General features: G+C 44.9%; 1 protein-coding gene across 2 annotated transcripts in view; it reads right to left on the reverse strand.

The window, feature by feature from the left end:
- The window catches only part of nup155 (nucleoporin 155), a 177,913-nt gene that overhangs the window by 116,762 nt on the left and 36,461 nt on the right, over positions 1–24,690 (reverse strand). For both annotated transcript variants that reach the window (XM_069884488.1, XM_069884497.1), the window contains exons 10-11: positions 18,359–18,456; positions 14,087–14,239 (exon numbers count right to left, since the gene is read on the reverse strand). In XM_069884488.1, coding sequence (XP_069740589.1) covers positions 14,087–14,239; positions 18,359–18,456 — 251 coding nt within the window. The remainder of the gene's footprint in view (positions 1–14,086; positions 14,240–18,358; positions 18,457–24,690) is intronic.

Genomic DNA, 24,690 nt, shown 5'->3' on the forward strand with positions numbered 1-24,690 from the left:
ATCCTACACTACAATCTGTACATAGACACATTGGTGATAGAATCTGGATTATCACAATGGCTGATGCATTTCTCCTCTCAACCCCATTCTCCTGCCTTCTCCCCATCACCTCTGACACCCTGACAAATCAAGAACTTATCAACTTTTCCTTTAAATCGACTGAACAACAGGCTCCACAGTGACTTGAGCTGGAACAGGACAAACTCTGAATCATTCAGGCAGTGTGGGTGACACGTGGAAGCAATGAGGAGACAGTCACATCCAAGAGGCAGGTCACTGGGGGACTGTGAGGAGAGGGAAGAGGAAGTCAGGGAAGTGTACCCCTGTGGCTGGTCCCCTCAAGAACTATAATGTTTTGGATACTTTGGGGGGGGGGGAGGGGTGGGGAGAAACAATCTACTTGGGACAGGTCACAGAGACTGGCCCTTTGGTTCAGAAGGGAAGGGGGGAGAAGAGGAGAGCGCTAATGATGGGGGATTCGATAGGGCAACAGATAGAAGGTTCTTACCCTCTCCCATCAGATTTCTGAATGGACACGACCTCACTTTCTCCGATTTTCTTGCAGAATTTATTTATTTTTGAAATGTAATTTAAACCTGTAATGCTGCCACAAAACAACGAATTTTGTAACATTCATAACAATGAATTCTGATTCTGAGTTTTGTCTGTCAGGTCTTTCCTCAGCCTCTGTCGCTCCAGAGAAAACAATCTTGGTTTGCCCAACCTCTCCCCTAACTCACATCCTCTGAACCAGACTACATTCTGCTCAATCTCTGTTTCTTTCCAGTCTCCTCAAACCTCTTGCAATGAAGTAACCAGAATTTCACACAACACTCGAGAGCAGACGAATCAATGTTTTACAATATTGCAACATGACTTCCTGACTCTTAAATTCAATGTTACAACCACTAAAGACATGAGATCAGACACCTTCTCTTCCACCCCACCTACTTGCAGGACCTTTGGATCTGGACTCCCAGATTGCTCTGTATATATACATACACACATACATACACAGTCCCCTCATGTTTGACCACCAAGAGTGCAACACCTCGCTTATGCAGACTAAACTCAATCTGCCACATCTCTGTCCATATCTAACTGATTGATATCCTGTTGTATCACACTGAACATAATAACACAGTACATGTCCTTTAGGTCACGATGTTAAACCAACTGATTAAAACATGCTCCACACAATCCAGTCCTCACTAAATCACATCCATTATCTTCCATCCACGTGACAAAGAAGTCTTCTGAATGTCTCTGAATCACACCCCCCCAGCATCATACTCCAGGCATCCACTGCTGTCTGTGTAAAAAAAAATACCTGACATCCCCCCTGCACTTTCCTCCACTCATCTAAAACAAATATCCTCTAGTATTTGCAATTTGCCCCAGGAAAAAGGAGCTGCCTATCCCCTTGATCTAAACCCCTCAATCATGTAGACCTCTATTAAATCACCTCTCATCCTTCGTTCCTAATCCAGGCAACATCCTGGTGAATCGCCTCTGCAGCCGCTCCAAACCATCGACATCCTTTCGGTCATGAGGTGACCAGAACTGAGTGCAAGCGTTGTCAGCAGAGTTTTACGGAGCTGTATCATTACCTCAGAGATTTTGAACTCAATCTCCCAACTAATGAAGGCCAACACACCGTACGCCTTCTCAAGCATCCCATCAATGTGCAGGGCAACCTTCAGAGGTCTATGGCCCTGGACCCCAAGATCTCCCCATTTCTCCACACCGTTAAGATCCTGCCAGTAACCAAGTGCTGGTACTCTTCCTTCAAGTTCGTCCTCCAAAAGTGAACTACTTACCCGGATTGAACTTCATCTGCAAATTCCCCACACAACTCTTATCTTGTCCATACCCAATTGTAAACTATGACAACATTTTGCACTGTCAAAACACCTCCCAACTTGAAAGTTACTGGCCCACCCCACCATCTCTTCATCCAAGTAATTGATTAAAAAAAACAAATAGCAGAGACCCCAGGAGAGCTAAAGGCGAGAGAGCTGTCGCCACAATCTCGGAAATCATCACCCAACAAGAGGTCCGTCACTGACCAGAAAGACCCAGAAATGCTTCTCCTCTCATTCACACACTGCGTCAGGAATCCTTGATGGGCACACCTGACAAACTCTGCCCCATCTGAACCTTTACATGAATGAGTTGCTATCAGGGGTGGCCAACCTTTTAATTTAGACATACAGCCCAGTAATAGGCCATTTTAGCCCACGAGTCCATACCACCCTGTAACAATATTAATAATTGGGGAGAATTTATAAGATTTAGAGTAGGTCACATACATTCACACATTTTAAAACAGATCTTATTTGAAAGACTGAAGAATTCACATTGCAAGATCTCTGGAGAATGTAAGCACCTTTCACATATAGGTGTTAATTGAACTGACATCATAAAGAATGCTTGACCATTTTCTTGCTGGAGTCAGGCTATCAGTATCCTTTCTGCAAAGTGCTCGCAGAAAGGTCAATTCTCGATTGTTTACCTTAGATAACAACTTGAGAAAAAGAATGAGCTCCTGTTGTTTGCTGGAGAATGTGGGGGTTTTGCAAGACATGAGTCACATGCTCTTTTTGGAGTTTCAGTTGGAAGAGAGAGTAAGAGTTGAGTTAACAGCTCAGTCAGTCAGTTTGTGGGTCACTGACAAGAAACTGAAAAGTGCAATCCAGGAAAAACTGTTTGAAACTGATGAAAGCAAGTTCCAGAGCAGTAGATGGCTGGAAGTGCTATCTGTCTGATGTTTCTCTTGAAATAGAGGAAGGAATGGAACTCTGAGCTAGCTTGAAGAAAGAGGTTACCATCTAGAAAACCCTAATGGGGAAAGTTTCATCTGCGAGACCCTGAGGTGACTAGTGGTGGTATCTCAGTTCTGGAAATCCTGGAGCAACAAATATCTCTCTCTGCAAACCCTACAAGAACCTTCCTGAGCGATAGACATTTACCTTTCAAGCACTAAGCCTGGTGAACTTTATACATGTTAAATTATGTCCACAGTATGGTGATTGCCGGCAACTAGAGAACTTGGAAGAAGGAGAAGTGAGATTGAACTGTGAACCAAAGAACTTCTCTTGAATTTACACACACATTACATACACGTGCACTTAGAATGAGAAGGGAGTAATTTGGGTTAGTATAGTGTAAGAATAGAGTTAAGTTAATGTTTGATTCTATTTTCATGTTTGAAGTTGATTAAAAATAACTTTTGTTTTGAAAGCCACTTGTCTTGGTGAATATCTATTGCTGCTGGGTTTTGGGGTCCTTTGGGCTCATAACAGCCCAATTAACCTCCACCCTCTGGTACGTACATGTGGGCCGAAATGGCCTATAACTGGAATGTATGTGTAAATTAAAAGGTTGGCCATGACGACAACATCGTAAGACAGAGGAGCAAAAATCAGCTATTCTTGCCATCGAATCTGCCCCGCCATTCATTCAGCTCTCCTCTCGCCCTTCACAGTTCAAGTTCACAAGTTAAAGGAGCAGAAGTAGGCCATTAGGCCCATTGAGTCTGTTCCATGACTCTACACTAAGCTGAATTATGCTCACACCTAGTTCCAATTACCAGCCCTTTCCCCATATCCCTTGATACCCTGACTAATGAGATACATATCAATTTCCTGTTTAAATACTCCCAGTGATCTGGCCTCCACCGCTGTATGCGGCAGTGAGTTCCACAGATCCACAACCCTCTGACTAAAGATGCTCTTCCTCTACTCCCTGAAGCCTCTGTCTGTCAGGTATATTACTAATATCTCCCACAGTGAATATTGATGTAAAATATTGATTTAATTCTCCTCCCATTTCTTTATAACCCATTATAATTTCTCCAGCATCGTTTTCTATCAGTCCTACGTCAACACGTGCCTCTCTTTTATTCGTTATATATTTTAAAAAACTCAATTTTTAATTGCCAATCTCCTTTCAAAACTCATCGTTTTTTTCCTTGTGACTTTCTTTGACTCTCTGTAAGTTTCTAAAGGATTCCCAGTCCTCTGATTCCCCATTAGTGCTCGCCTCCTTCTATGCCCTCCCCTTTGCTTTTATCTTGGCCTTCACCTCTTTTGTTCGGCACATTGGTACCATCTTTCCTTGTTGGCCTTCATATCAAGAGGGTTTGAGTCTAGGAACAAGGATACTGCAGCTGTACAGGGCCTTGGAGAGACCCCACCTGGAGTATTGTGTGCAGTTTTGGTCACCATATCTAAGGAAGGATGTTCTTGCAATGGAGGGAGAGCAGAGGCGATTCACCAGGCTGAGACCTGGAATGGCAGGAATGACTTAGGAGGAAAGATTGCGCAAATTGGGATTGTACTCGCTAGAGTTTAGAAGATTGAGAGGGGATCTCATAGAGACATATAAAATTCTGGCAGGACTGGACAGAATGGAAGCAGATGGGATGTTTCCAAGGATGGGAAAATCCAGAACCCGGGGCCATGGTTTGAGGATAATAGGCAAACCATTTAGGACCGAGATGAGGGGGAATTTCTATACCCAGAGGGTGGTGAATCTGTGGAATTCATTGCCACAGAGGGCAGTAGAGGCAGGTTCATTAAATATATTTAAGAGGGAATTAGATCTATTTCTTCATTATAAGGGTATTAAAGGTTACGGAGAGAAGGCGGGGACAGGGTACTGAACTTTAAGATCAGCCATGATCTCGTTGAATGGCGGAGCAGGCTCGAAGGGCCGAATGACCTACTCCTGCTCCTATCTTCTATGTTCCTTTGACTAATTTCCTTTTCCTTGGAATATGTCCATCCTGCAGGCCTTTTATTATTGGAAAAATATCTTCCAATCCTGCTCTGCTCCACGGAATAATTTGAGCCAGTCCTTCTCATACCACCATAATATTCTTTATTCCACTGAAAAATGAATACATCCAATAACATTTTCACCTTTTCAAATTTGAAATTGAATTCGACCATGTTATGGTCACTGCTTCCTAGAGGTTCTATGACCTTTAACTCCCTAACAACCTCATGTCCACTGCACATGACCCAATTGAGAACTGCGGATCCCCTGTTGGCTTGTCAACAAGTTGTTCAAAAAATCCATCTCTTAGGTTTTCTACAAACTCATTCTCCTATGATCCAGCAAATTCCTGTCCTTCCCTATCCCTGGTCCTTAACATCCCCCATAATTATTTTGATATTATCTTTATGATATGCCCTTTGTATTTCTGTCAATATCTCATAGTCCACTTCCCAGTTGGTGTTTGGGGGCCTGTCTTCTTCTTTGAACAATCTTCTAGTTAATAAAAGCCTTGGTTTGGATAACACAACAAGCCTTTGATTCTTTTGACGTGCACAACAATTTTATTAACTAGAAGAATGGAACATATCACATGTACGTCGACCAGTCCAGAATGATCTGGGTCTGGCTAGGAGCAACCCTTTAAGACCTGCCAGTAGGTGTGGCTATGCTCTCAGCCAATCACCACCACCCTATACCACAATATATACATATACATATTGGTGATAGAATCCGTACTATCACATTCACTCCTTCTTTGAGAACTGACCCCGGGGTGAATGGAGGGCAGGTGCCGAGTGCGGAAAGTACAGACCACCCTCGCCGCGATTACATTGGCCTGCTTGGACCTCCCATACGGAGCAACGACCGCCCAGGCCCAAGCTCCGACTTCAACAACCGCTGCCATCGCCGCTACTGACACTGCCAACCAGGTACCTGCCACTGCCATCACCGCTGCCGACCAAGGACCCGCCGCCGCTGGTACCCACTACCGCTACCGACCCAGTACCCACCGCCACTAGCACCACCACAACTGCCCACCTGACCGCCCCACCACTGCCAACTGCAAGTAGCGACCCCCAGCACTTACTGTTGGCTGGCCGACACCCCCAGCAGGCGGCAGGCAGCAGCCCCAGCTCCTCAACGCTGACAGCTCCAGCCCGACTGCTTCACCACGCACAGGTAGTGCACTTCAGGCCGGACGCTGCGTGATGTCATCACGTAAGACTCCACTGTTCTCAGCACAGGTCTCTGCATCAGTGACCCTGGACCAGGACTGCCCCCATCCCCTTACAAAAGTAATGGAATTGATTAAAGTGCATGAATACCATACCAATTGCTTATTTGACTCAGGGTCAACCGAGAGTTTTATCCGTCCAGACCTGGCCCACCGTTGCGGACTGGTTATTCTCCCCACTGACCAGAGGATTTCATTTGTGACCAGATCGCACTCGACTGGGGTAAAGGGGTACTGCGTGGTGACCCTGAAAGTTCAGGCTATAACATTTACCGATTTTAAACTGTTAGTCCTCCCTCAACTGTACGCTCCCGTATTGCTGGGACTGGATTTTCAGTGCCAGTTCCGAACTGTTTTCCTGCACTATGGGGGGCCCCACACCCCACTCTCAGTCTGTATCCACTCCACCCCGGAGGCCTCCTGCCAGTGACAGCCCACACCACCAGCCCCCGCGCCCCACTTGTAACCTCTCCACCCTCCGGGACACTCCCCGAGCACTGTTTGCAAACCTCACCCCTGGCTGGAAAACAGTGGCCACCAAAAGCTGGCAGTATAGTTACGAAGACAGGAAGTTCATCAGAAGTGAAGGGCGCAGACTGCTGGAGGTCATTATCGAACCCAGCTCAAGTCTCTGGAGGGCCCAGCTGGTGGTGGTTGACTACAGTCAGACAGTCAACCGTTTCACACTTCTGGATGCGTACCCCCTCCCACGGATCACAGATGTGGTGAATCAGATCGCCGAATACCGTGTATTCTCCACCAATGACTTATGTTCGGCCTGTCACCAGCTCCTGATCCACCGAGACCGACCTTTCACGGCCTTCGAAGCGAGTGGGCGGCTGTATCAATTCCTCAGGGTACTCTTTGAGGTCACGAATGGTGTCGCAGTTTTCTAGCGGGAAATGGACCATATGGTGGACCAGAATGGGCTAACAGCTACTTTCCCGTATCTAGACAATGTCACCATCTGCGGCCATGACACACAGGACCACGATGCCAACCTCTAGAAATTTTTGTAGACTGCAATTCGGCTGAACTTAACCTACAATTTCAACAAGTGTGTCTTCTGGACCACGCAGCTCACAATTTTAGTTTGTGTGGTGGAGAACAGGGTGGTGATGCCAGACCCTGACCACATGCATCCCCTCATGGACTTGCCCCCCCCCCCCCCCACACCTAAAAGGCACTCAGACACTGCCTGGGTTTCTTTTCATACTATGCCCAATGGGTTCCACATTATGCCGACAAGGCACTGCCACTTATCAAGACCACCTCCTTCTCACTGTCAACCGAAGCCAGAACGGTCTTCGACCGCATAAAATCGGACATCGCTACTACAACGCTGCACACCATCGACAAGTCCATTCCGTTCCAAGTAGAGAGCGATGTATCCGATTTTGCACTGGCGGCCACTCTGAACCAGGCCGGCAGGCAGGTAGCCTTCTTCTCCAGGACTTTCCAGGGCCCTGAGAGCCGACACTCCTTTATCGAGAAGGAGCCCCAGGCCATCGTCGAAGCAGTACGTTGTTGGAGGCACTACCTCACTGGCAGGCGCTGACACTGCTGACCAACCAACGTGCGGTCTCCTTCAGGTTTAGCAATACCCAACGAGGTAAGATCAAGAACAACAAGATCGCTTGGTGGAGAATCGAACTCTCCACCTTCAATTATGACATACTGTACCGGCCTGGTAAACTCAACAACCCGCCAGATGCACCCTCCAGGGGTACTTGAGCCAACATACAACTGGACAGGCTGCAGAGACTCCACGAGGAGCTCTGTCATCCAGGGGTCACTCAGTTCGCGCACTTTGTCAAAGCTCGCAACCTGCCTTACACTGTCGAGGAGATTCACTCCATGACCCAAGCCTGCCTGGTGTACGCTGAGTGCAAGCCCCACTTCTTCAGTCCAGAGAACACCCACGTCATCAAAGCCACCCGATCCTTTGAATGTCTAAGCGTGGACTTCAAGGGGCCCCTACGGTCGACCAACCGTAACACCTACATTCTTATGGCCATCGACGAGTACTCCCGCTTCCCATTCGATGTGCCCTGCTCGGATATGACCACCTCCTCAGTCATAGAGGCCCTGCACAGCATCTTCGGGTACCCCAGTTACAGCCACAGTGTCCGGGGGTCCTCGTTTATGAGCCCCGAGCTGCGGCAGTACCTTCTGGAGTGTGGTATTGCTTTGAGCAGGACCATCAGCTATAAACCACGTGGTAATGGGCAGGTTGAAGGAGAGAATGTCACCATCTGGAAAGCGGTTACGCTTGCCTCCGGTCCAAAGGCCTCCCCAATGCTCGCTGGTAGGACGTGCTCACTAGTGCCCTACACTCCATCCGCTCCCTCCTATGCACCGCGACCAATGCCACCCCGCTGTGGTGAGTGTCTGCCAAGCTGCCTGTCTCCCCTCTGGCGAGCCTTGCTGTACGAACATTGGCTGTGCATTATCTCTTCCCTTGGATATAACTGTAGACGCACCTATTGTCTTTCATTAATGTACCATGAGTTTCTGCTAATAAAAGCCATGATTATTGTTTGACCACATCGTCTTTGTCTACTTCATCAACTGGCACTTCACCCCCATGAAAGGATGTTCTCTTTCCCAAGGAAATCTGAATCGGAAATAACCATGCCTGTGTGGCTCACGGTTCCCGGACCTGTCCTCCTGCGACGCCATGTCCGGTACTCAAAGAACGACCCTTTGGTTGATCGAGTGATGCTGCCCCATGTGAGCCTGCATTATGCATACATTGAGTACCCGGACAGGTGTGAGGACACAGTCTCAGTAAGGGACCTACCCCAAGCCGGATCGGACCCAGCAGTGTGTCCAACCCAACCTCCTCCAACTCCTTCTCCCCAGGTCATGTGCTCGGACAGAGGGATCAGCACCCCCCACAAACTCAGGACAGCCTGTCGACAACACTGTTGGGGAATTGAGCAAAGCGGTGGCCACACCCAGCAAGCCCACCAGTGACACGACTCCAGTGACCCCAATCCCAGTACCACGGCAGTTACGCCAGATGATCAGGCCCCCCCCCCCCCACCCCCGACCGTTACAGCCCTTAACCTCCCACCAGTTTCCCCCTTCTTTTTTACAGCCCTCCATTCACCCTGGGGTCAGTTCTCAAAGAAAGAGTGAATGTGATGGTACGGATTCTATCACCAATATGTATATGTATATATTGTGATATAGGATGGTGGTGATTGGCTGAGAGCGTACCCACGCCTACTGGCAGGTCTTAAAGGGTTGCTCCTAGCCAGACCCAGATCATTCTGGACTGGTTGACCTACATATGATACGCTCCAGTCTTCTAGTTAATAAAAGCCTTGGTCTGGATCAACAAGCCTTTGATTCTTTCAACGTGCACTACACTGTGTATCCTTGGATTGGATATTGAGCTCCTAATTGCACGCCTCATTGAGCCATGTTTCAGTAATGGCCACAATGTCATACCTTTTTAGTTGAATCTGAGCGACCAGGTCATCTACTTTGTTTCTAAAGCTACGTGCATTAAGTACGGTGCTCATACACCCGTTATCGATGCCATTTGTGCTGTATTCCTGTTGAACTTCTCGTTTGCTTGTCTGCCTTTCCTTTATGTCGTTATTGACCCCCTCTTTACTATTAATTCCTTCCTCTGTTCTAACTCTGTCTCGCTGCTATCCCATTCTCTACTCATTTTGATTCCCAGACCCCCCGCACAGGCGGCAATCTAGACATGGCCACCCTTGAGGACCTGCTCTTCAGTCTCATTCCTCACTCACTGTATTCATATTCTTCAGGACCAACATGTACCACAACTCTGGCTGCTCCACCCTTCCTCTCAAGAATGGCAAGTACTCCATTCGAGACGTCACTGACCCTGGCACCTTGAAGGTAACATATCACCTGAGAGCCTCTAACCTTACATAGAACCAATGAAATTTCTATCACTATTGGTTTCCTCCTCTTGACATTTTTCTTCTGAGCCACAGGACCAGAATCTGGGCCAGAGTCCTGGCTGCTGTGGCTTTTCCCTGCTTGGTCCAACGGGGAACAGCCACAAGGGTACCCTGTATTGACTACCTATTCCCATTCCCTCTTATAACAGTCACAGGCATCTTTACCTCTCCTCTCATCTGCTCTGCCTCCTGAATGATGCAGAGAACATCCAGCTCGAGTTCCCTGACTCAGTCTGCGTGGAGCTGCAGCCAGTCACACTTCCCACGTTTGTGGCCGTCAAGGACACTTGCAGTTTCAGACTTCCCCCATTCTGCAAGAGGGGCATTCCCCTGCCCATTCCCACAGCTCAGACTGCACAATAATAAAACCTTACCTGCTCTTTCCCCACAGGGCTGCTGTAACCTGCACCACTTCCTCAGCCTCAACACTCCAAACTGCTCACACTGACCAGCGAGGCTCTTATATTCACGAGACTGCGTGTGGGGGTGGGGGTGGGGGTGCGTGCGCGTGTGTGGTTGTGGGGGTGTGTGTGTGCACACGCGCCCGCACTCATACACGCGGTTAGCATAGCAGTTAGCGCATTGCTGTGACAGCGCCAGCGATTGGAACCAGGGGTTTGAATGCTGAGCTGTCTATAAGGAATTGTACGTTCTCCCCGTGTCTGCATGAGCTTTACCCAAGGTATCCAGTTTCCTCCCAAAACGTACCAGGATTGAAGGTTAATTGGGTGTAAATTAGGGAGCACAGGCTCGTGGGCCAAATGGTCTGTTTCCATGCTATATGTCTACATTTGTTTAAATTACAAATACTTGTGCTGCATATGTATAGTTTGCAGAAGTTATGATCGAGGCTTTGGCGATGATTTGCCAAAATTCTCTGGTCACGACCTGACAGATTGGGAGATGTGAATGTCAAACCTCTATTCAAATAAGATGTAGGCAAAAGACAGGAAGCTATAGGTCAGTGAGTATAATATCAATCGTTGGAAAAATGCTTGAAGCTGTCATTCAAGAAGAAATAGCAAGGCAGCTGGAGCGAAATGGATCCATCAGACAGATGCACAAGGATTCAGCGAAGGTCAGTCCTGTTTGACAAACTTCCTGGAGTCCTTTGAGGATATAATGAGCGCGGTAGATAGAGAGCGGATGGATGTTGTTTACCTGGATTTACAGAGGGTTTGTTAAAGTTCCGCATAAAAGACAGAGAAGATAAGGATGCATGGGGTTGGGGGTGATGTATTTGGTATGGGGGTGAATGAAGATGCTGTTTACATCCGGTACCGCACGGATGGCAGTCTCTTCAATCTGAGGCGCCTGCAAGCTCACACCAAGACACAAGAGAAACTTGTCCGTGAACTACTCTTTGCAGACGATGCCGCTTTAGTTGCTCATTCAGAGCCAGCTCTTCAGCGCTTGACGTCCTGTTTTGCGGAAACTGCCAAAATGTTTGGCCTGGAAGTCAGCCTGAAGAAAACTGAGGTCCTCCATCAGCCAGCTCCCCACCATGACTACCAGCCCCCCCACATCTCCATCGGGCACACAAAGCTCAAAACGGTCAACCAGTTTACCTATCTCGGCTGCACCATTTCATCAGATGCAAGGATCGACAATGAGATAGACAACAGACTCGCCAAGGCAAATAGCGCCTTTGGAAAACTACACAAAAAAGTCTGGAAAAACAACCAACTGAAAAACCTCACAAAGATAAACGTATACAGAGCCGTTGTCATACCCACACTCCTGTTCGGCTCCGAATCATGGGTCCTCTACCGGCATCACCTACGGCTCCTAGAACGCTTCCACCAGCGTTGTCTCCGCTCCATCCTCAACATCCATTGGAGCGCTTTCATCCCTAACGTCGAAGTACTCGAGATGGCAGAGGTCGACAGCATCGTGTCCACGCTGCTGAACATCCAGCTGCGCTGGATGGGTCACGTCTCCAGAATGGAGGACCATCGCCTTCCCAAGATCGTGTTATATGGCGAGCTCTCCACTGGCCACCGTGACAGAGGTGCACCAAAGAAGAGGTACAAGGACTGCCTAAAGAAATCTCTTGGTGCCTGCCACATTGACCACCGCCAGTGGGCTGATAACGCCTCAAACCGTGCATCTTGGCGCCTCACAGTTTGGCGGGCAGCAACCTCCTTTGAAGAAGACCGCAGAGCCCACCTCACTGACAAAAGGCAAAGGAGGAAAAACCCAACACCCAACCCCAACCAACCAATTTTCCCCTGAAACCGCTGCAATCGTGTCTGCCTGTCCCGCATCGGACTTGTCAGCCACAAACGAGCCTGCAGCTGACGTGGACTTTTTACCCCCTCCATAAATCTTCGTCCGCGAAGCCAAGCCAAAGATGTATTGGTATGGATAGAGATTGGTTAACTAATTGGTGTTTTTCTGGTTGGAAATCAGTAGTGAGCGGGGTGCTGCAGGGGTCTGTGCAGGCCCTGCAACTGTTCACAATGTGCAGAAACGATCTGGAAGAGGGGACAGAGTGTAGTGTATCTACGCTTGCTGATGGCAGAAAATTGAGTAGAAAAGCAAATTGTGCAGAGGATGTGGAGAGTCTGTAGAGAGATACAGAGAGGTTAAGTGAGTGGGCCAGGGTCTGGCGGATGGAGGACAATGTTGGTGAATGTGAGGTTATCCACTTTAGAAGCAAAAATAGATCAAATTATTATTGAAACGGCAAGTGATTGCAGCGTGCTGCCGGGCAGAAGGACTTGGGAGGGCCTGTGCATGAATCACAAAAGGGCATGGGGAAAAGGCAGGTTGGTGGAGATGAGCCTGTCATCAGGTCAGCCATGATCTCATTGAATGGCAGAGCAGACTCGATGGGCCAGATGGCCGTCCCTGCAATCTTTATGTAATCAGATGATAAAAAAACCTGACTTGACAAAGCCTCCAAGCCCCTCTCACACAGTTACCACTCCTCCGTGGCCGCTCCAATTGAGCTTCCCTTCTTTATTTGCTGATGGGTCACTGAGCCTTCAAACCTTCTGCTACTCAGAGTCTCAGCTCCTGAGCTGGACTCAACTGAAAACAAATCCAAGTTCTCGCCACTGATCCACCAGCGCTCTGTTCAATTCAAAACAACTAAAAGATAGCCTTTGTGTTCTTTGATAGCTTTCAAATCGATCAACTTTCATGGCATCTGCCAATTGCTAACCTATTCACACACGCTTTACTCAAGCCATTTTTGTTCACCAGGAGTCCAAACACTGGTCCCTATTGAACACCACTGGTAACAGGCCTCCATCCAGAACTGTCCCCTGTCTTCTATGGGAAAACCAATTCCAAATTTATTCTTTCAATTCACTCTCGATCTGATGTATCTGTTCATTCCGGATCAGCCTCACTCATCTCTGCAGACAACATCCACTGCCTGATCCTCATCAGCCACTTTTGACATCATCTCAATAAACCCTATTGAATTCAGGAGTAGGGAGGTAATGTTGCAACTGTATAAGGTACTGGTGAGACCGCACCTGGAGTACTGAGTCCAGTTCTGGTCTCCATATTTGAGGAAGGATATACTGGCTTTGGAGACGGTCCAGAGGAGGTTTACTAGGTTGATCCCCGGGTTGAAGGGGTTGACTTCTGATGGAAGATTAAATCGTCTAGGATTGTATTCGCTTGAGTTCAGAAGAATGAGAGGAGATCTTATAGAAACATATAGGATTATGAAGGGTATGTTTAGGATAGATGTAGGAAGGTTTTTTGAGCTGGCCGGGGAAACTAAAACGAGAGGACACAGTCTCAAGATTCGGGGGAGTAGATTTAGGACAGAGATGAGGAAAAATAGTTTTTCCCAGAGAGAAATGAATGTTTGGAATTCTCTAACCAGGGAAGTGCTTGAGGCTGCCTCATTAAACATATTTAAAATTCGGTTAGATAAATTTTTACATGATAGAGGAATTAGGGGATATGGGGAGAAGGCAGATAGGTGGAGTTAGGTCATAAATTAGATCAGCCATGATCGTATTGAATGGCGGAGCAGGCTCGATGGGCCATTTTTGGCCTGCTCCTGTTCCTACTTCCTATGTTAACATTCATATTTTAGACTTTGTTCTAACATCATGAAACTAGCAAGGAGGGTATGATCATGGTTCCCAAGTACCTTTTGTGTACAGAGCTTTGTGGACCTTGGAGGGTCTCTGCGGCATGGCAGAAGCAGAAAATCCTGGTGGCAGGCGGACATGTACCAGCACCAACATGCTGGGCCTCGCAGCTGGGTTCTTGAAGGGCATTGTACTGAAATACAGTCGAACACCTGGATACAAAGAAAAAAAACAGCATCAAAGCACACAATACCAAAGTTCTGATGCTTCACAGGTTACAGGGAGGGTCAAACTGGAGCAGTGACCCAACTCCATGGATCTTGTGCATTTTGTACTTGCAAATGGCTCTGTCATTAAAGCCAAGACAGGTGGTATTGTGGGTCGTGAAGAAGGCACTGATTTGTTGGTAAAATTGGTTGGTAGAGGAATGGAAGAAAAACCAAAATAAACATTCGATGATGCAATTTGGGAGAATTACCAACAGGTAAACTTCCAGAATGAATGACAGGCCTTTGAGAGTATTGAGAAATAGGGGCTTCCATGTACCAGTTCAAGGATCCTTGAATGTGGCACCAGTGTTCTCCAGGGCTCCCCATTTATGATGTATTTATTTCTGGCTGTTCACCCATTGACCTAACTCTTCACCTGCTGACCCGGTTCCTTCCAGATTTGGTCCTGTGCAATGAGACAGGTAAAATTAGCGATGTAAAGAGTGATGACAGTATGAAGGAGTTTCTCATAAAAATGAAGGGCGTAATATGCTTCAACAAAGGAAACTACAAGGGAATGAGGGAGGACTTGCCCAGGGTAGACTGGCGACACAGGCTACGTGGAGGACTTTCAAAGAGATTTTTCACTGTGCTCAACAGAAGTAAATTTGAGTTAAAACCAAGGACAGGAAGGGTGGGAACCCTGGATAACTAAGGAAATCAAGGGAGGTATCAAACTAAAACCTCATGCATACAAATTTGTCAAAAGGAGTGGGAAATGAGAAGAATGGAAAAACTTTAAAAAGCAACAAAGCGAGCAATAAAGAGAGGGAAGGTGGACCATTAGGCACAAAATATAAAAACGGTCAGTAAAAATTTTTATGATATAAAGCACAAAAGGCTAAAGTAAAGGGTGGTCCCTTGGAGGATGAGAAGTGGGGGGGGGGGGGTGGGATTTGATATTGTGCAATGAGGAAATGGCTGAGGCTTTGAATGACCATTTTGTACCTGTCTTCATGCCAAACCCAGAGAGTATTGATGCGATGGGAAGTAAGGACCTGGATACAACAGCTATCACTAGAGAGGTCGTGTTGAGTCAATTTGTGGGCTTCTGGTCCAGATGGAACGTATCCCAGGTACTGAAAGATATGGCAGACTTCATAGTCGAGGCTTTGGTGATAATTTACCAAAATTCTCTGGACTCTGGGCAGGTCTTGGTGGATTCAGGCTACTGTTCAAACAAAGGGTGTAGGAAAAAGGCGGAGAACTATAAGCCAATTAGTTTACTATCTGCAATGTATGAAGCTATCATGAAAGAAGAGGCATGCGGAGCGAAATGCATCCATGAAGCAGACACAGCGTTGATTCTGCAAAGGCAGAATCTGTTTGACAAACTTACTGGAGTTTTTTGAGGATATAACGGAGCTGTCAATAGAGGGAGACAGATTACTCGGATTTCCAGAAGGTGTTCATTCAGGTGCCACATAAAAGAGATCCAAACGATAAGTCCACATGGAGTTGGGGGCCGATGTATTAGCATGGAGAGAGGATTAGTTAACCAACAGAAAGCAAAGAGTTGGGGTACAGGGGTGTTTTTCTGGTTGGCAATCAGTGGAGAGTGGGGTGCTGCAGGGGTTGGAGTTGGGTGATACACATAAACCATCTGGAAGAGGGGACAGAGGGTTGTGTATCGACATTTGCTGATGACACTAAATTATGTGGAGAAGCAAACTGTGCAGAGGATACGGAGTCTGCAGAGAGATGTAGTGATGCGAGGTGAGTGGAGGACAACGTTGGCAAATGTGAGGTTACCCACCTTGGAAGGAAAAATGGAAGATAACAAGTGATGCAGCCTGCTGCCGTCCAGAAGGACTTGGGAGTGTTTGTGCATGAATCGCAAAAGATTGGTTTGCGGGTGCAGCAGGGCATCAGGAAGGCAAATACAATGCTGGCCTTTATTGGCAGAAGGATTGAATTTAAGAGCAGGGAGGTTATGCTCCAACTATACAAAGTACTGGTGAGGCCACATCTGGAGTACTGCATACAGTTCTGGTCTCCTTACTTGAGGAAGGATGTACTGGCTTTGGAGGCAGAGCGGAGGAGGGTCATCAGGTTGATTCCAGGGATGGAGTGCAATCTGGATAAGTGTGAGGTGATGCACTTTGGAAGGACAAACCAGAAGGCTGAGTGCAGGGTTAATGGTTGGTTACTTAAGAGTGTGGATGAACAGAGGAACTTTGGGGTCCAAATACATACATCCCTCAAAGTCGCCGCAGAGGTTGATAGGATAGTTAAGAAGGTCTATGGGATGCTGGAATTCATTAATAGGGGGATTGAGTTCAGGAGTCGAGAGATCATGTTGCAACTCCACAAATCTCTAGTGAGACCATTGTATTCAGTTCTGGTCACCTCATAGACGATACTAAGATAGGTGGAATAGTGGATAATGAAGAAGGTTTTCAAGGATTGCAGAGGGATTTGGGCTGCTTAGAAAAGTGGGCTGAAAAATGGCAGATGGAATTTAATGCTGATGTGTGAGGTGCTTCATTTTGGTAAGAAGAATCAGAATAGGACATACGTAGTAAATGGGAGAGCATTGATGAATACAGAAGAGCAGAAGGATTTAGGAGTGACGGTACATCGTTCCTTGAAGGTAGAAACTCACGTGAATAGGGTGGTGAAGAAGGCTTTTAGTATGCTGGCCTTTATCAATCATTGCATGGCATATAGGAGTTGGGAGGTGATGTTGAGATTGTATCAGACGTTGGTGCGGCCTAATTTGGAGTTCTGTGTGCAGTTCTGGTCGCCTAATTATAGGAAGGATATAAACAGAGTGGAGAGAGTGCAGAGAAGGTTTACCAGAATGTTGCCTGGGTTTAAGTATCTGGAGTATGGGGAGAGATTGGACAGATTGGGTCTTTATTCTTTGGAGCGTAGAAGGGGATTTGATAGAAGTATTTAAGATTATGAAAGGGATAGACAGAGTGGATGTGGATAGACTATTTCCGTTAAGAGGAGGAAAGTTTAAAACAAGAGGACATGAGTTAAGAATTAAGGGGCAGAGGTTTAGAGGTAACATGAGGGGGAACTTCTTTACTCAGAGAGTGGTGGCCGTGTGGAATGATCTTCCGGGAGAAATAGTGGCGGCGGAGTCAATTGTATTATTTAAGAAAAGGTTGGACAGATATATGGATGAGAAGAAGATGGAGGGTTATGGGCATTGTGCAGGGAGGTGGGATTAGAAAGGGGTGTTTGGTTCGGTGCGGACTAGAAGGGCCTAATGGCCTGTTTCCGTGCTGTAATTGTTATGTTATGTTATTATAGGAAGGGTGTAGAAGCTATGGAGAAGGGGCAGAGGTTTTGCCTGGATTGGGAAACAAGTCTTATGAGGTAAGTTTAACAGAGTTGGGACTTTTCTCTTTGGTTTGTAGAAGGATGAGAAAAGGCTTGATAGAGGTCTACAAGATTCTGAGAGGCATAGATAGGGTGGACATTCAGTGCTTGTTTCCCAGAGCTGAAATAGCAAACACCAAAGGACAAAGGTACAAAGTGAAGGGAGGGGAATTTAGGGGTGATGGTGGAGATTGAAACCTTTAAGAGAATCTACAACAGGCACATGGATGGAGGAAAAATAGAGGGATATGGGATAGGGAGGGTTTAGTACTTTTTTATGGTAGACACCACATCGAGGGACGAAGGGCCTGTACGCTGCTGTGTAGCGTTCTATGATTCGAGGAAGGGTTGCCCTATGAGGAGACATGGAGTTGTCTGGGACTGTACTCGCTGGAATTCAGGAGAGAGGGGATCTTATAGAAATGAAAAGATCACGAAAGGCAGAGATAAAATAGTAAAAACACAAGGGCTGGAGAAATCCAGCAGGTCAAACAGAGTGCTCCTCGGAGCCAACATTCCAGCGTGAGCCCTTCATCAAGATATCCTGCACTCCTCTGGAACTTCTGTATTTCTAATAGCAAAATGGGTAAGGCCCAATGCAGGAAAACAGGAATTATGTACGTCAACATCATGATTGGTGTAAAGAAGATGGGATGAAGGCCCTGTTTGCATGTTGTACAACTCCATGACCATTGCAACTGTTCTTTCACCAACGCTGCAATTTCTCACCTGCATGTGTCACAGCCAACAGATGGCAATCAACAGACTCCGAGCTCTCAATCACGGCAATGTGCACAATTGGCTTGAAGACAGCTCGATCAATAGTTCTGAAGTTAGAACATAAAGCAAAAAAGAAAAAGTGTTCAGTGAAGTGGGGGGGGGGGAGGGAGTGGGACTGGGAAAAAAACATCAAATTGATGAATGGCCAAAGAACAATGTTTCAGAGAAATCCAAAACAAAGGCAAATTCTATATTAAAGAACATCTTGCAATTGTTCTAGGTGTTTTAATTTTTTTTAAATTTAAGCATACATCACGGAAAGAGGTCATTTCAGTCCATGAGACTGTGGCACCCCATTTACACCCAACTGGAAGGAAACTGAAGCCCCCTGGAGAAAACCCACGCAGATACGGGGAGAACGTACAGATAACACAGGATTCGATCCTCCGTCCCGATCGCTGGCTCCATGAAGGCATTGTGCTGACCACTACGCCAACTGTGCCACGTCCATTTGCCTGGGTCACAGTTAATTTCTAACAACTGAAGATTATAACTGAGATCACATTTACAAAATTCAGTTACATAAGATGGATTTCAATCGGGCAATGGGGAGAAAAATGAGGTCATAATGCAATCTTCAACTTCCAGCTTGGTATCTGCAGCTGTTATCATAAAACAGTTCCAAATAATTCAACAAGATTGCTTTTCTCTGACATGCAGATTCACAAGCAATTAAAAGAAAGAAATTGAACAAAAATCTCACGTCATCCATGGAGGTTTGGTAAATTGCATCCAACACTGACTTGGTCCTAGCAGGCAGAGGGGAGTGGTAGAGTGGTTTATTTTGACTTGTCTGTGCTGGTGGGCTCAGCTCGGGTATTTTCCTCATTTCACAGAGAGTGCCGTGGGAATGGCAGCCAGGCTGTGGCACCCTCTTAGAACTGTGGTTCTCAATCTGTTTCTTTCCACTCATATCCCACTTTAAGTAATCCCTCTGCCATCAGTGCTCTGTGATTAGTAAGGGATTGCTTAAGGTGGTCTGTGAATGGAAAGAAAAAGTTTGAAAACCACTATTTTAATCGTCCCTAATTGACCGGTTATGTGCACGGTTTCATAACTCCAAAGGAAATGGGCCAATGCCAATTTTTCTCAAGTAAAATATTTCAGTAATAATTGGGTCTCAAGTGGTGATTCTCAACCTTCCCTTCCCACTCACATCCCACCTTAAGCAATCCCTTACTAATCACAGAGCACTTATGGCAGAGGGATTACTTAAAGTGGGATGTGAGTGCAAAGAAAAAGGTTGAGAATCACTGTCCTCGAACATCACAGCAGTTCCTTCAGTCCACTATGTGCCTACTTGACAATCTGCACCATCCCTCCCTCACATCCATAAGTCTTTATTTTTCTTGTATCCATGTGCCTTAGAGTCATCTTGTGGAATGTCAAATCTACAACATTCTCATGAGGGAGGGCAAAAAGCTGGACAGATAGGAAGGGTGAGGAGGTCCTGCAAGGAGAGTTCAGGGAGTTGGGTGCTAGGTTGATGGATAGAACCTCAGGATTGCTACCCGTGCCACATGCTAGTGAGGTTAGAAATAGGAGAATAATGCAGCTCAACACGTGGCTAAAGACGGTGCAGGAGAGAGGGCTTCAGGTTTCTGGATTATTGGGCTCTCTTCCAGGTAAGGAGGGAGCTGTTCTGATGGGACGGTTTGCATCCAAATTGAAGGGGGACTAATATCCTTGTGGGAAGGTTTGCTAGTGCTGCTCCCGTACGTTAAAACGAGATTTGCAGCGGGAGGGGAACCAGAGAGCCAGAGCAGATAGAGGAGTGGAGGAGGGAAAAGATGATGTTAAGCTGACGTACAGGAATCATGGTGGGAATAATGTTCCAAGTTGCATCTATTTCAATATAAGGAATAATGTTGGAAAGGTGAACAATCTTTGAATGTGGATTGGTCCATGAAATTATGACATTATCACCATTGGTGAAATATGGTTGCAGGGGGCAGGACAGGCAGCTCAATGTTCCAAGGTTCTGTCATTTCAGATGCAAGAGAGCAAGGTCTGAGAGAAGGTGGGGTGGCACTGCTAGTCAGGGAAAATGTCACAGCAGTGCTCACAAGACAGACTAAGGGGCTCATCTACTGAGGCTATATGGATAGAACTGAGGAACGGGAGAGACATGACATACTACATGACAGCACAATATAGGCCCATCAACCCTCGAGTGCCAACCTATTTTTTCCTAACAAAAGAATTTTTTTAAATATTTAAACACTTCTTACCTCATATCCCTTCCATTTTCTTTCACTCATGTGCCTGTCCAAGAATCTCTGAAATCCCCCTAATGTTCCAGCCTCCAACCCCACACCTGGCAAGGCATTCCAGGCCCTCACAACTCTCTGTGTAAATAAACATATCCCTGAGGACTCCTCTAAACCTCCCTCCCTTCATCTTGTACACACATCCTCTGGTGTTTGCTGATTCTGCCCTGGGGAAACAGGGGCTGACTATCCACCCTATCGATGCCTCTCAGAATCTTGTCGACCTCTATCTAGTCTTCTCTCATCCTTCTACGCTCCAAAGTGAAAGGTCCCAGCTCTGCTAACCTTGCCTCATAAGGCTTATTTTCCTAACCAGGCAACAATCTGGTAAATGTCCTCTGCACCCTTTCCACAGCTTGCACAGCCTTCCTCTCATGAGGTGACCAGAACTGAGCCCAATATTCTAAGTGTGGTCTGAACAGAATTTTATAGAGCTGCAACATTACCTCATGACTCCTGAACTCAATCCCCCAACTAACAAACCCAGCATACCAAGGGCCTTGTTAAATTTCCAAACAACTGCATGGCAACCTTGAGAGATCTATGGATTTGGACATCGTCCGCTCCTCCACACTGTTAAATATCCGACCATTAACCCTGTTATCTGCCTTCAAGTTTGACCTTCCAAATGCATCACTTCACACATATTCAGATTGAACTCCATCTGCCACTTTTTCACCCAACTATGTCTATATCCAATTGTAACCGATAACCACATTCAACACCATCCACAACTTCTCCAAACTCTGCATCATCCATGAACCTACTTCTTTGTCCAGGTCATTTATAAATGATCACATGGAGCAGGGGTTCCAGAACGGATCCCTGCAAACTCTATGAGTTGCTGTGCTCCAGGCAGAATACTTCCACTACTCTCTACTTTCTACAGGCAAGCCAATTCTGAATCCACACAGCCAAAGTTCCATGGATCCCATGACTCATGACTTTCAGAATGAGTCTACTATGGAGAACTGTCAAATTCCTGACAAATTCAAAAAAACAACATCTACCTTCATCAATTTCTTTTGTTATCGCCTCAAAAAACTCAACTCAGCTCACAATGCATTGCTGACCATCCCTGAGTTGACTGTACTTCTTTAAATGCTCATAAATCCTGTCCAAAGCCTGCCACTGATGCAAGATTCACCAGTCTCTAATTCCCAGGATTCTCCACAACACCATTTAAAACAAGGAGACCACATTTGTCATTCTCCCATTCTCCTGACACCTCCCCAGTGGCCAAGAAGGATGAAAAGAAAATTGTCAGCACTCAGCAATCTGTTCTCTCCCTTTCCACAGCAACCTCATGTTTTTCTCATTCTGACCTGGAGACTTCTCAATCTTATTGCTTTTAAGTAGATCCAGCACTTCCTTTCTTAAACGCAACATGGTCCAGCACATAAGCTTGTTCTATTCTGATCTCACCTTGACAAGAGTCCTTTTTCATTGTGAACACTGAAGCAAAATATTAATTTAAGATTTTAATTCTACTTCCCAAGGCCTTCTTATGCCCCCTTCTAGCTCTCCTAAGTCCCGTCCTGGCTACCATACACTTCTCATGAGCCCCTCTTGTTTCCTGCTTCCTCTATCTTTCTTCTTCCTCTTAACAAGCTGCCTCACCCGTTTTGACAACCATGGATCCCTTTTCCTACCATCTTTTCTGTATTCGAATGGGACAAACCTCTCCAGAACCCCGTAAAAGTGGTCCCTACACTTTCCCTACATTATTTATGTGCTTTCTCTCTCTCCCATGAACATCTGTTTGCAATATGAACTCCTCAGTTCCTGCCTCATCCCATCAAAATTATCCCTTCCCACTTTTCCATTTTGTCTGCATTTATTTTTAAAATATTTTATGTATTAAACATAATGCATATTGAAACATACAATTAAAAAATAGAACTTTAAAACAATTCAAAAAATACATACATGATATTTCAATAAACTAATCCCCTACAACTACCCACTAACCCACCCACCCAACCCCACCCCCCACTAACCTACCCCAAAGAAAAAAGAGAAAAGAAAGAAAGAGAAAGAAAAAGAAAGAAGAGGAGATCAACCATAACAACAAAATTCATCAATTCATTCCCAAGGATTGGAGCAACACCACAAATGTGTGGGCTGGGGGGTTCCAAAACTCAACCCCATATAATCCAAATACGTGCTCCAGGTTTTACATTAAAACAATAGTTCTCACGCAAATTATATGTTATCTTCTCCAATGGAATATAAGACCTCTACTCCATATGCCATCTCTGAATACTCAAATCAGTCTCAATTTCCAAGTAATTGCCAAACATTTTCTGGCTACAGCTAATGTCAATCTCAAAAATGCAATTTGAAATCTATTTCATCTTAATTCTCAACTCAACCTCTTAATATTACCTAACAAAAATACTGAAGGATCTAATGTAAATTTCACTTTCAAAATAACTTCTAAAAGTTCCTTAAGTCTATTCCAAAAAGGTTTTACTGTTTCACATAGCCAAGTAGAATGCAAAAAAAACCTACATCCTTATGACACTGAAGACATAAATCTGAAGAAATAAAATTATATCTCCTTAATTTTTCCAGAGTTAAATATAATTGATGAATAAAATTATAATGAACTAATCGATACCTTACATTTATAATTTTAGTCGTTCTAGCATAAATTCATCTTGAGGAATAAAACTTCCTAAATCTAGATTAATGTAAATCCAACTTCGGCACTTTATTCTGTAATAAAGCATACATCTCAGTTATATGTCCCTTCTTACCACCCTCAGTAAATCAAATTTCAAACTTAGACTGTCTAGGTAACCATAAAGTATGTCCAAAATTATCCAACAATAAGGCTTTCATTTGCTAATAAAAAAAAGTATTTGAAGATGTATCATATTTCTCTTTCATTCTTTGCAAAGAAATAAAATATCCTGCTTCATAACAATCTTGCACCAATTTAATACCCTTTTGATCCCATAACTTCAAAAGTTGATTATTACGTGTAAAGGGGAAAAGCTTATTTTGATACAAAGGAGTTTTACCTGAAATCTTACCTTGAGTACCTATGACTTCATTTTTTTTAATTATACCATAAATTCATTTAATGTTTCAAAACAGGTATATTATAACTACTCAATAACTTAGGGTTCCATCTATAAATAAACCAATCCATCCTCTTCTCACCAATTTGAGATAATTCAATATTAGCCCTTATCAAAGGTCTGTCCATTTCAAACATCCTATTAATAAATTTCAATTGAACCACATCATAATACATTTGAAAATTGGGGAGTTGCAAACCTCCTAATTCATATTTCCAAGTTAATTTTTGTAAAGATACCCTTACCATTTTATCCTTTCATAAAAATTTCCTCACCAAAGCATTTGAATCCTTAAAAATTTTTTAAGGAATCTTACAAGGAATAGATTGAAATAAATATTGAATTCGAGGAAAAATGTTCATTTTAATACAATTAACTCTTTCTATTAATGTAATTCGTAAATCTTTCCATCAATTCAAATCATGTTTAGTTTTAGACAATAATGGTAAATAATTTAATTCATATAAATAACTATAATCACCGTCCATCTTAACACCTAAGAACTTAATCTGATCCGACCATTTGAATTTTACAATATGCTTACAAAGAGAATAATCCATTTCAGCCAATGACATGATCTCACTCTTTTCCCAAATGATTTTATAAACTGATATCTCACCATACTGTTCCAATCTATCATGTAAACACTTCAAAGAATTCTGTTAAATATATCAAAACATCATCTGCGAATAAATTTATTTTAAATTCATCAGGATTTCACCTTAATACCTTTAATATTACTATATTGTCTAATCATCTGAGGCAAAGGTTCAATAACTAATGCAAATAGAGCTGGTGACAAAGGACAGCCTTGTCTCGTTGATCTGGTCAACATAAAAGGTAAAGATAACTGTCCATTTGTCACAATTCTAGCAGTAGGGCTTCTATACAAGGCCCTTAATCCAACCAATAAAAATTGGGC

The sequence above is a fragment of the Narcine bancroftii genome, chromosome 1 (genome assembly GCF_036971445.1).
Source record: "Narcine bancroftii isolate sNarBan1 chromosome 1, sNarBan1.hap1, whole genome shotgun sequence".
In the NCBI taxonomy this organism is placed as follows: domain Eukaryota; kingdom Metazoa; phylum Chordata; class Chondrichthyes; order Torpediniformes; family Narcinidae; genus Narcine; species Narcine bancroftii.